The sequence below is a fragment of the Bubalus bubalis genome, chromosome 5, assembly GCF_019923935.1.
Source record: "Bubalus bubalis isolate 160015118507 breed Murrah chromosome 5, NDDB_SH_1, whole genome shotgun sequence".
NCBI classification, from domain to species: Eukaryota; Metazoa; Chordata; class Mammalia; order Artiodactyla; family Bovidae; genus Bubalus; species Bubalus bubalis.
In genome coordinates, this window is record NC_059161.1 from 18,911,442 (window position 1) to 18,924,225 (window position 12,784).

Below are 12,784 nucleotides of genomic sequence, written 5' to 3' on the forward strand. Positions count from 1 at the left end.
ACTGTTATCTGGAGTAGGCAGACTCACCCTCCCCACACCCTTTGGACTAGTCCTGTCTCAGAAAGGAACAGGTGGACTTGAGGTCTTGATTCTAATCCCACTTGCTAAGTGAGTTTCTAGCGTGTGTGATGGGGAGCGTGTGTGATGGGGAGCGTGTGTGATGGGGAGCGTGTGTCATGGGGAGCGCAGTGAGCCACTGGAAAGGTACTTGCTTTACTTACTGTTGGTTGGTAGCAGTTCTGTTGACCGGTTCTAAGACTTTGCTTTCTGCGACATTTACTTTAGTTATATGTTTTATGGACCTAGTATTGCTTTGTGTAAAGTTTCGTGGTCTATTTTCCTAGATTCAGACCTTTTTACAATGTGATTCTCAATAGTAGTGTTGTGCTAAAATCTTTCAAATAAACTTTTGATGAATTGGGAGGGGTACCTTTTTACTTCTACTTAAACAGAACTCTTATCTTACTTCTAGCAGCTGAGCTCCAGTGTCACAGGCTTTAATCTCAGCTTGACCTTTTGTGCAGAATGGCAGGGGTCCTCTGTGGGGAGCCGGCTTGCTCTTCCTACATCTGCCCAAGCAAAGGGCGCATCCTGAGGACGACAGCATCCTGTGCCAAGTGTGGGCCCACAGAGGGTGCGGATACTCGTGTTACGTGGTCCTCCGGCAGCCCTGTGAGTTAGGGGCACTCAGCAAGGACTGGGGGGGCCCTGCTCTCATCTGTCCCTCGGGGCCACCATGCTCTGGGGTCACTTAGATGGGCTCTGGCCACTTTGTTTCCTGCGCCTGTTGTAAATTGTGAGTAGGGCAGAAAGCTTCAGAAAAGACATTCCACTTTGACTTAGAGATGTTCATGTCAGTTACTTTAATACTGGTTAAAGCGATCTTTCTTGCCCAGGATGGTGTGAAGCCCGTCACACACCCATGATCACTACAGCTTGCTTTTTCAGCTTTTTGTTTCCTGAAGTGACCACCAGCAGCTTTCATCTCCTTTCTGTCCTCCCATCGTGCTCCTTGAGAAAAGACCATGATTATTATTTAAATGATGTGACTTTGGTGGGCCATTAAAGCGGATGAGCTTTGACCTGTAACACCAATGCCAACACCTTTTCCAGGGATGTGATAACCGCCAGCGGAAAGCTGCAGGCCGTAGATCTTAAGAGAGCTGGGACACAAAGCCAGTACTTCTTACGAGGCTGGCTTTCGGGGTATGGGCAGGCTAGGAACAGCAGCGGTCTAGTGCCAGGTGCCCGGGCAAATTGGGGCCTCTCTTTGCCATCATTTGCCCATTCTCTGCCCTTTGCATGCCCAGGTGTTGCCTTAACTGTCCTGTAACCGTGTCCTGGGGAAGGTCGGGTCCTGGGAGGCTGACCCTCGTGTCCTGCCTTCCAGATCGGCGCCAGTGGTGTGCCATCGCAGTCCTCTTCGTGGTCCTGCTCATCGTGCTGGTCCTCTTCTTAGTGCTGTGACGGCGGGGCCCCGGCTCGCTTCCTGCTGCACACACCCCGGGGGACAGGGAGAAGCAGCGCGCGGCGGCCCGCTCCTCGCAGCCCTCTCCTGGAAGCACAGCCTGAGCTGACTTGTCTCTCCGTGACCCCACTGTGGAGACAGCGCCTCCAGCCCAGTGTGGGGAGGGCCAGTGGGCACAGGAAGTCGAGGACTGCACACTCCTGGCTCCCCGGCTCCCATTCTGAGGACAGCTGGCTCTGCTTTGCCTCCCCCGGAACTCGCTCCCCCTGGATGGCCTTCGAGGAATCCAGAAAACTTCGCGGACTCGGCTCATGTTGGCTGACGCTCATTCCATCCATCTTTGGCAGCTCTTTTCTCCCGTGCAGACCCTTCGCCCCTCAGACGGCTCGCGCTGGCCACTGCAGAAACACCTATGGGGGTGTGGGTGCCTGGATGGGTCTCGCGTCCTGTCGAGGCAGTGCTGTCTCACCCCTGAGAGCTGGTGGTTGGTGGGGACAGAGAGCTCAGAAGTACTTTGTGACAGAAGATGCAGTGATTGGTTTTGCAGGGGTAAGTGCTAGGGTGAAAGTGCTTCTCTAGGCGCTATTTTTTGTGGTAGGAATAACCAGTGGAAAAGAATGAAAAGCACTGGGCTTTGGGGCTGCTGGCAACTTGTGGCTTGAATTAAAGGGAGGACGGAGCAGCAGGGCACAGCTGCGGAGGGCGGGTGAGGTCGCCGGGGTCAGGCCCTGGCTGGATTCATGCCACTGTCATACAGCCACCTCCCCAGAGGGGCAACTTGCATTCCTAGGGGGACCCTGAAATGAGCGGCTCAGCGGCTCACGTGAGTGGCCTGAGGTCCCAGGGTGGCGTCCCGGCAGTTTTTATTCCAGCAGCACTCCGCCTTGAGGGCTGGGAGTGGTCAGTACATTAATGACAATTACCAGAAACCATAATGTCAAAAAAGGCTAGTTCTGGACCAGATTTTTCTTACCCTGTAATTGCAAGGATGGGTAGGTGAACATGGTTCCTTCTTTCCTAAGACGATGTGGTTTATCATCCATTCAAATAACTGAGCCCTTCCGGATTTAAATGACAGATGCTTTCATTGGGTTTTAGTTGCTGACTCTGCTGAGACACTATACACTCCAAGCTTCTGGTGACTTTTAAAATGCCTCCAGTGTACATGTGTATATATTTTTATAACTTCCCTGATGAAAACCTAGGATTGAAGTAGCAGCTGAGCCCAGAGCCAGCGTGTGGCTATGGCAGCTGCCGGTCCCTCCCCACCATCTCTCTCTGCACTTGTGAAGCAGCATTTGGGCAGAATTCTGGCTTCGACTCCTGTCTCCTCATCTTTCGGGGTCCATTCCTCAGCACACTAACTTTTTTTTCCCCCTTGTTTTGTTTGTATCTTGTTTTTTTGTTTGTGTCGAGCTTCTGTTTTCCCTTTTGTGTGTGTGTGATTTGCAGTGATGTACTTGCCCAGCTAACTCTTGAATTGCACTTTGGAATAAATTCTCATAACAATTTTTTTAAAGAAGGGTATTTTCTCATGTTTAGGATCATGGTAGGTCAGGAAATCTGCCTGTGGATGAAAAGCTGAAAGCAGGTTTATAGAATTAAAAGGGAGGTTGACATCCACGTTTACACTCCACTCTACTTGATATGTAAGTTATTTCTTTTCAAATTAGGGAAAAAAGTGATTTTTACAAATGGCTTCAGATATAGGGTACTAGATTACTTCTCCAAGTTTTGAGCTTGTTAAAATAGTCTCCTACAAGCCAAAGACACAGCTGGTCCTTAAAATGTCTTTGTTAAACATCCATGTGGACCTTGTCTCAGTACTGTGATCCCCACCTTCCGTGTTACACAAAGCAGCCCCTTCTTGATGAATTACACGATTGCCCTGTTTAAACGCCATGCTGTTCTCCGGGTGTTACCAGATTGACCATGTCCTTCGAAACTGACATCATGTCTGCAGGGCCTGTTGGGAACACGCTGGTCATTAGTAAGATTCTCCCCAGGCTTCAGGGACCAAGTTTTGTGATGCCAAGGCTTAACTACTAACTGTTTGGGGATATTGAGAGTTGGCAAACTTGCTCATTTAAGGTGTTTGCTAGACTGTGGCTGTTGCAGACCAGACTGAAGAGGAAACTATTTCGAAAGTTTACTTAATATATCTGGGCAGTGCAGCATTCTCCCTGTCTTTCTGACCTTGGAGGAGCTGTTCTCTGATAGGCCACCTCTTAATGTGTTTGTCAGATGCACAGCCCCAGCTGACCTGATCCTGGGTCTGACCCTGGCTGTTGTATATCAGGACTGGGCAGTCACTGCAGACCAATGTTCATTTGAAGGCTCCCCAGTGAAATTCCAGACTGTGGCAGACAGAGCATGCCAGGGGCTTAGATTCATTTCTAAGGATAAATGTTTCCTCATCAGTGACCTAATGCTGTGAGTTCCTTGCAGTGGTCCGCTGGCCCTGAGTGGTGGAATGGGGGTGGAGCAGATGCCTACAATACCTCCATGAGGCTCAAAGGCACTTCCGGTAGCCATGGGGCCTTTGCCCTCCTCAGCATGTACTTCATTCATACTCATCATTGCTAAAAAAGCTGGCAGGATATGATGGATAACAGAAAGAGCTCAATTTCTGTTTATTGGAAGAACATTTTACTGATCAATTGGTTGGGCAGGGTGGGTAGAATGGGGGAATGATCCACTGAAAGAATTTGCCAGAGCAGGAATCCAGCTGGGAAACCAAAACACCTTTAGTTCTTAGTCCTGGTTTTTGATCTTGTCTTTGTGTGAACTGTGAAAAATCACAAACGCACTCTGTATGCTGCTTCCGCATGGCAATTGGATGTCACAGCATGTGTGTTACATGAGGCTCTTCACGCCAGAGCTGGGGGAGAAGCTTGGTAACTTGCCCATTATTCTCTGCTTTTAGCCAGAGTTAGACAGACTGATGGGTCTGGTAGCCAACGACTTGGCAACTTCCACTCCTTCTCACCTCGTGAGATTAAGGGCTGCGAAGAGAAACGCAGCCTTAACTCCAGCAGAAATCTGTCTCTCTGAAGCGTTTTACCTTCTGTAAGTGAAAGTGGCGGAGCCAAGATTTTTCTTTTGGTTATTTCCCTGGCTGTCAAGTGAGACCATTACCACCTTTCTCGAGAATTCATAGCATCCGAAGATCTAAAACCAACTGATAAATACGAGTTGCTTTTCCACGCTGGAATTTGAACCATTTGGTGTTACCTTGTACACAGGACAAATTTGTAAACAAAATTCGGACTGTCTAGAAAGCTAAAGTTCTAAAATATGGAACACAGTACTGCCAGTGCTCCCTCTTTGTCTTCCTCTCACTGGCATTTCTCCCCCTTCCAGGTTTTTTTAAGGAAAAAAGAAATTTTTTTAAGACTGTTCTTTGTCTATCAAGTGCAGAGAGAAGGTGAAGCCACAAGGCCCCGTAGTCAGGCAGCCCCGTGCCTGAGCACAAGGCGTGAGTATGGGGCCCAGGGTAGGACCCTGCGGCCTCCCCCTCCCAGCCTTTACGTCTCTGGGGCGGCAGGGGGGGGGCACTCCCGGCAGGAGGAGGTAGCCTTTCTGCCCCATCTGGTTACCTGTACCCAGCTCCCAGCCTGTGCTGAAACCAGGGAGCTCCTTTGGTCTGCCTGATAACGCTCCCAGAGAGACTGCTGACTGCTATCGGCTGTTGAGTCCAGAAACCCAGGAAAGTTCTGAGTCGAGAAGAGAACAGCCTTCAGAGACCAGAACAGCCCTGCTGTGAACCTGGAGGCCAAAGCTCCAAGCTAGCCGACTTCTGGGGTGTTAAGACTCAGAAGGACTTTGTCACTTAGCTGTCCTCATGTTTGGAGAGATGACGCACTCTCAGCTCCCTCAGCAGACACGGGAGTCACTGGGTGGGTTGCAGTCCAGACTTGGCACCGGGAGCCCACCCACTGTCTGGGACAGGCTGACCTCAGTGATGGGACGTAGGCTTGTAGCGACCTGCGCTCCCCACCGAGCTCAGCCACTGGACAGCTTCTGCTTTTGGGTGAACACAAGGCTCTGAATGCTGCAGTGGCGCTCGGGTCGTGTTGCTGTGGTGTCCGTGGGTTGCCAGCTCTTTGTTAGGTGGTATTACCGTCTCTTTACTAGGACAGACACTTGGGGAGGTGAGAAAGAAAGGACAAGAACTTGGCTTCCCTCTGATGCAAGCTAACGTGTTGGTGCTATTTTGCTTCGCATGTGACTTGTGTCCAGAAACGCCCTTCCCCGAGGCCGTGCGGGGAACTGTGCTTAGACAGCATCCAGGCGCCTGCCCTGCTGCTTGGGCTTCACACGAACATTTCATGGTCCTGACCCTTTGTGACAAAGTGTATTTTGCCTTTTTTTTTTTTTTTTTTTTCTTAAAAGTTACGACTTATCCAACCTGAAGCCACTTGATTATCTGGAGGGTATTAGAAACAAGACCACCCAGCTTCATTGTCCGCAGACCAGAGCTCGCAGGCTTGTTCCCTGGCGGCAGCCCAGCGCCCTGCTCCAGCCCAGCTTTCTGGCAGCCCCGGGGTGGGACCAAGTTCAGGGAGTTCTTTTCCTGCTCTGCAGAAAGTAGGTTTTGGCTGAGACTGGGCTACTGAATGGGAATTGTGACCCCACGGTTGGTCGGTTCCAGGACAGGCAGCCGTCCTAATCCTCAGGAAAACAGTGTGTGTACCCTGTTGTCTGTGCGGGGTGAGGGGAGGCCAGGCAGGTGTCCCACTAATAAGGCACTGGAACTGCTTGCGAGCATCACGTGATGACGTCCTGACTGACCCGGGCTGGGAGAACACCCAGGGTGGGGGGTGGCCTGGCAACCAGGAGAGGGCCAAAGCAAGCAAGCTGTAAATGATGATGGATTTGGGTTTTGTAAGTGGAAATATGCTTCCACTGGCTCACTTGTAATCAGAAATTAGTGTAATTAAAAGTTGTGTAATACATGGCATTGCTCAGCAGGACTAAACCATTTTTTTTTTTTCTTTCAAGGATAAATAACCTTAAAGCATTTTATTTTTAATTAGCTAGAGGTACAAATGAAAGTAGTGAGATCAGTGATTAGAAATGCAAAAGCCGTGGTGATTTCCAGATGGTGCTTCCGCCCCAGCTCCACCACCCCAGGAGAACAGTCAGAGCCCGGGGCCAGCAGTTCCAGCCTCGCTGTAGGTAGGTCTCGCTTCCTTTATGCAGTAGCTCAGCAAGTGTGGAGTGGGACCAGTGGTGGTTGCGTCCCCTGGGGACTTGCTCGAAATGCAGATTCTCGGGCCCCACCCCAGACCCACTGACTTGGATGGGGCAGTGGGCTGTTTATCAAGCCCTCCAGGGGATTCTGATGCCCACCCAAGTTTGAGAACCACTGCTCCCTGCATTGTGGAATTTAGGCTACAGTAAACCACTGTTGTAAAATAAAACAGCTTCATGGCCTTGATTCTAATCCTGACATTAAAATTTGATGACACAATAAACTTGAAAACTTTTGAAAAATACTTGTGTTTAAAAAAGCCTCCACTAGCCATCCTTAAAAGTGATATTTTTACACCCAGAAGTTTATCAGTAATGTTTACTTCTACTCTTGAAATCATGTTACAACTGTACAAAGAATACTGTTCAGTATTAAAGAGAAATGGAGAGACCATGAACTTTGTCCTGGTTTTTGATTTGGTTGGTTTTTATTTTTAGTTCTTTTCAGACCAAAACACAGCTGCCTCTCCTCCTCCTGCTTGCACTAATAAACATGAACCTGTGCATATGGCTGGGGTAGGAAAAGTTTGTGGCTGGTGTGAGATGTGAGTTCTAAATTGTTTTCTCTGGCTGAGTAAGTTATATATGAATTCTTAAACCCCCAGCCAGCCATACTATGCATTCATACAGCACCGTTTCAGTTGGGATGAAGCACCTGGGGGTCAGAGAGACTATAACACAAAGGAATCGAGTCCCCGACTTGCCGTTCACTGAAGTGTTAGCATACAAAAATATTGCCCATGCCAGTTGGTAGTCAGAAGAGCTTGCCTTGAGCTCTGTGGGACAAGGTCGGGCTGTGTGAGCTCATTAAGGACGGGGTCTTCACTTCTTTTGCCATCATCCTCAGATTGAGCACGTTCTGTGTATGTGCCAGGCACTGTTCTAGTACCTTCTGTTAACGCATCTAGTACTGGAAATGCCTGTGTGAACTGGAGAAATTTCCTCATTTAGTCTTACCTCAAATCTGCACATGAGGAAAGTTGGACACGAGTAGTCTCTCAAGGTCCATCCGCAGCTGGTGAGGGGCAGAGCCGTGTACGTGTCCCCCGCACCCTGCTCGGAAGTGGGCCCAGCAGTGCTTCCCGAGTCCTCAGCCTCATGACCCCCTGACCTGATAACTAGAAGGGGCAGAGGCGAGTCAACATACAGCCTTATGAGAGGAGTGCCTGCTTATTGAGAGCTACAGTAACTGTTTCCCGGGGAGGAAATGGGTCTACGTATCTCCTGATAAAGCCAATCACCTCCCCACAGCTCAGGGGACAACATGGACCCCATGGCATGGACTGAGGGGAGACACACATCCCCACGGCCGAGAGGTCCTCTTCCCGCAGCACCTTGACCCTACTCCCAGCTCTGCTGTTGTTCCAGAGGTCCCACTGGCTGCAAGTTTTACACAAAACTCACACTGGGAATGTTAAAAGGCAATGCTAGAGGCACAAACGGAAGCCCCGGGAAGGGCAGACCATCTGTGCCACCACGGAGTCTTCACTGTCGAGGAGGACACATTTCAAAGTGTGCCCCATCCTCGGAACGTCCCGGGTGCCAGCTGTCTGGGAACAGGGATCCCCTCCACCCCCCACAAGGTGCTGGCAGCCAGAACGCAGCTGTGGCCCCTGTTTGGTACAGGCAGAGCCTGAGCACAAACACCCCACCACCACCTCTCAGGGAGGGAGTGGGGGGCTCCCGAAGTCACCCTGGACTGGAACGTGGACTCCCAAAGCCAGCCTCTCTGACCTCTGCAGGGCCGCTTCCTCCCTCCCAGTCTCTGTCCACCCTGATGTGCACCATTAAATGGCTCTGTCTCCGTTCACAAAAGCTCACAAGATTGGGCAGCCTTCGGGAAGGATCATCAACTCTTCCAGGAGAGCAAACTTCCAAAATTTTTTATCTCATTAGTAGCTAATAAAGCTAATACTTTTGGCCAATATTTGATGATAATCTGGTACGCCAGCTGGTCTTTGACCAAGGCCTGAGGGACATGACCAAGGCCTGAGAGACTGTTTCTGTTTATTCTCACAACCCCATGAGGGAAATACTGTTAAGGCCCATTTTAATGTCTGAAAACTGTGGCATGGAGCAATTACGAATCTTCCCCAAGATTACAACCATTGTATGACAGAATGGGAACCAAGTTCTGACGGATGATGCAGCCTTTCTGAGGAGTCACTGTCCAGGTTTCAGGGGTTGTGAGCAGATGTTTCTCTCACCAAGCCGTTGTTCTAACCGGAGAAACAGGTAAAACTGAGGAGAAGCAGAAGGCTCAAATAACTTGCAGTACAAGCAAGCAGCAGGTGAAAGCACGGGACTAGAAGTGCCGAAGATGGTATTGATGGACACCCGCCACCTTGAACTTGACCATAACTCAAACCCTATAAGCCTACTGCAGAGTTCAAGAAATCTGGTCAAGGACCTCAGGCAGGTCAGCCTTGCTGATAAAATGTTCTGAAGCTTTTGTTCCTTTGGCTGGAAATGTGTAAAAAAATAGGTGAGCCAAGCTCATTATATAAACTCAGAAAAGCCTGGAGACAGGCTGAGGAGCACAGGATGAGAAAGCTGTGGCATCCAAAGGTCACCATGCGCCCCGTGGCTGCCAGCGCTCCTTGTTCCTGAGACAACACTGAGCTGGGAGGGAAGCTGGTGAGTCTGGGACTGCCTCTCCTGGGAAGCCTTTCTGCTCACCAGGTGCGATGGGGCCACCTGCCTGGGGCTATCATTGTAGCCCTTGGTACACTGGTTTGTCTCTAAGCACAGCTGTAGCTGCTTCCACCCTGGGTATCCCAAGGACAGGGAAGGCCTCTCCCCGGTGCCCGGCATTGGGCCAGACCCCTAAGGGCAGCTTCACACTGTGAGTCGGGGCCCGAGTCCAGATTGCAGAAGGGCAAGACAAAGGCAGGCCCAGCAGGCAGCTGGGCATCCACTGGAGAGCCCGGATACCCTCCAGGCCTGGCAGGACAGCTGTTAAGGCCTGGCTCTGTGGGCAGAGTGTCAGAGCCAATTGCAGCAGCCCCTTCCTCGGCACCCAGCACTGCGACCTGGCCAAACCCCAGCCTGAGAGAGCTGGGCAGAGCTGCCTGCCAAGGAAGGCTGTTGCCATTTTCAAGCAGGTGCTCTGGCTGTCTAGAAGAAAGGGAAACTTCAGAGAGGATAATGGAGAGGGAGGGAAGGAAGGGGATCAGGTGACAGCCTGTGGGGGGAAGTGGGCAGATGAACCAGGGAAGTCCAGTTGTTGCCAGGTAAGTTTGGTGGAGGATAAATAAGCAGTTCCCTGGGGCAAGAACGGCAAGGAAGAGCCCTTGAGATGAGATTCTACAGGAATTAAGCAGAGGGGGCCATAGTCAGCATGCAGGGGTTGATACTGATCAGGACCCAGTGGGGCTCCTGGACATGGAAGCCTTTCTGTCCCCCTTTTCTTGCTTGTAGGGAACAGACTCCAGCCTCCATGCCCTTCCCTGAGTTCCAAAGGGCAGATTCAAATAGCTGGTAATCAGGGAAGAAATGGAAGAGAGACACAAGGAGAAACAGTCAAGAAACAGTTGTGCAGCCTTGCAGCAGGGTCCTGGTTCCTTCTCAAGGGATACACCTAACAGTATCTTTGGCTAAGTGTGTTAGTCTCTCAGTCATGTCTGACTCTGTGATCTCATGGACTGTTGCTTGCCAGACTCCTTTTCCTTGCAATTCTCCAGGCAAGAATACTGGAGTGGGTAGCTATTCCCTTCTCTGGAGGATCTTTTTGACCCAGGGATCAAACCTGGGTCTCCTGCATTGCAGGTGGATCCTTTACTGACTGAGTGACCAGGGAAACCCATTTTGACTAAAACTCCCAACAAATGAAAGATGTTAGCATTCTTCATTCCAGAGAAGACCACCTGAGGCCGGATTGAAGGAAGCAGAGAAGCTCATCCTGAGATTACCTGGGACCAGATTAAAGGAGTGCAGGCCCTGGACATACCCTAGTCTTATCAGCAATCCCATCCTTGAACCATTACTAGAAAACTCCACACCAGATCCTTCCAGGTTGGCGCACACAGTTTTCAAAGAAAGAAGCCTGCTGTGTCTCCCATTGCTTAGCAAAGCAATAAAGCTATTCTTTTCTCAGTTCAGTTCAGTCACTCAGTTGTGTCTGACTCTTTACAACCCCCTGGACTGCAGCATTCTTTTCTATGTCACCCAAAAATTCTGTCTCCAGATTTGACACTGGTGCACAGGTTTTCGGCATCGGTGTCATGGAATGCTTCTGCGGGTGGACACGTCTAACATATTTGAAGGCTGTCTGGGGTCCACGGGTGGACGAGGGGAGACTGCCCCAACAAAGACACATAAATAAGATAAATGGGTGGATGTGAGTGTGTGGAGTTGGGATGCAGCAGAACCAAGAAACCAGCAATTGAAGTTTGAAGCTCAAGCCAAAAACTGCCCTTGTGGGATTCCTGCTGCCGGTGGCCAGAGTGGAGGACCAGGAAGCCCTGTCCCGTCACGGTGCCCCACCCCGGGTGCAGGCCTCCTCAAGGTGACAGATGTGGGAGCAAGGATGCCTCTCGCTCTCAGGGGCCGGGCGCATTCACACCCGCCCTCAGGCCAGGTTTCAGCAGCTAAGTTGGGCAGCGCTGGGCCCTGAGGGCAGAATGGAGGGGCCAGCCTCCCAGCCTTAGCCCCAAAGATGGTTCTATGCCACCCTCAGAGCAGAACACACTTCAGATTACAACTCTGGGACACACACATCTTAAAGGCATTTTCCATACAGAACCCAACCTTGCCTTGTGTGAAGCACTGTTAATTATTTTTTAATGCTGGTCTTTCTTTAAAATATCTTGTGACCCACTAGTAGAGGCCTGCAGTTCAGAAACACTGTTCCATAAAATGATTTGCCCGCCCTACTCCCTTCCCCACACCAGGAGGTGGGAGCACCAGCTCCATTTCCCTGAAGGAAAACCGAAGCCAAGCCCCCCAGGCCTGACATAGTGAAGGTCATTGCAGCGCTGGGCCTGGAGAGCTGATCACAGGCTTCAGGGATTGGGGGTAGGGGGCTGGTGGGGTGGGAGGGTGGCTCAGGGACCTCCAGAGGTGAGCCCCATAGGATCGCAGAAGGGCAGACGCAGGCTGGGAGTTGCAGAGGGCCGGGTTCAAATCCTACCTCTGTTAATTACTTGCTGTGTGACCTTGGATAAGTAATTTAACCTCTGAGTCTGGGACTCCTAATTTGCAACTCGGAGATGAGTAGTCCCTCCTTCGCTGAGTCACTGTAAGGATTCAGGATTGTGACCTTCCTGTCCCCAGCAGAGCTCTGCGGTATTTGAGGAGCAGGCCGAACAGGGTGGGGGACGGCACAGTGACTGCACGTCCCTGGATTCCCAGGTCCACCTTGGTTTCCAAAAGTCGACTGGGGCCTGCCGTTCCTCCACGTGAGAGCGCTTGGGGCACTGCGCGCACCGGGTCCCCACGCCCGCACCCCGACACGCGTGCCGCCCGGCCTCACCTCGCTCCCCTCGCCACCCGCTCCAGCTCGTCCCCCTGCCGCGCCGCCAACGCCGGGCGCGGTCCCCGGGCAGCTCCCCAGGCTGCCCTCTTCCCCCTTCTCCCGTCCCCAAAGGTGCGCTCCTCGAGGATAAAGCGGGCACCAATCCGAGCGTCCCAGCTGTGCGGGCTACGGGGCATGTAAAACCCCCAAGACCCCAGTCCCGTCAGACTCCAGGCTCCAGCCCTCCCGCGGTCTAAGCGCGCCCCGACCTGCTGGACCTCCCCGAGGGGACAGCGCCCGGGCCCTTCCCCGGCCCCACGGAGGCGAGGACCGGGCGGCGCCGAGACGCGGGAGGCGGGGGCGCTGACCGAGGCAGGCGGACCGGAGAGCGGCCGGCCCCATCCTCCTGCCGGCGCGACCGGGGCCTCCGGGGCCGCCGAGGGGCGGGGAGGGCCGACCGGACTTGCCGGCGGCGCCGTAGGCTTCCCTCATGGCTCAGTCGGTAAAGAATCTGCCTGCAATGCAGGAGACCCAGGTTTGATTCCTGGGTCGGTAAGATCCCCTGGAGGAGGAAATGGCAACCCACTCCAGTATTCTTGCCTGGA

The 12,784-nt window shown here is 51.9% G+C and overlaps 1 protein-coding gene across 1 annotated transcript in view; it reads left to right on the top strand.

The window, feature by feature from the left end:
* STX6 (syntaxin 6) overlaps positions 1 to 7,122 on the top strand; it is a 50,541-nt gene extending 43,419 nt beyond the window's left edge. The window contains exon 8 of the mRNA XM_006048603.4: positions 1,391 to 7,122. Within this exon, the coding sequence (XP_006048665.1) occupies positions 1,391 to 1,467 (77 nt within the window). The 3' untranslated portion in view covers positions 1,468 to 7,122. The remainder of the gene's footprint in view (positions 1 to 1,390) is intronic.
* Positions 7,123 to 12,784: the final 5,662 nt, after the last annotated feature.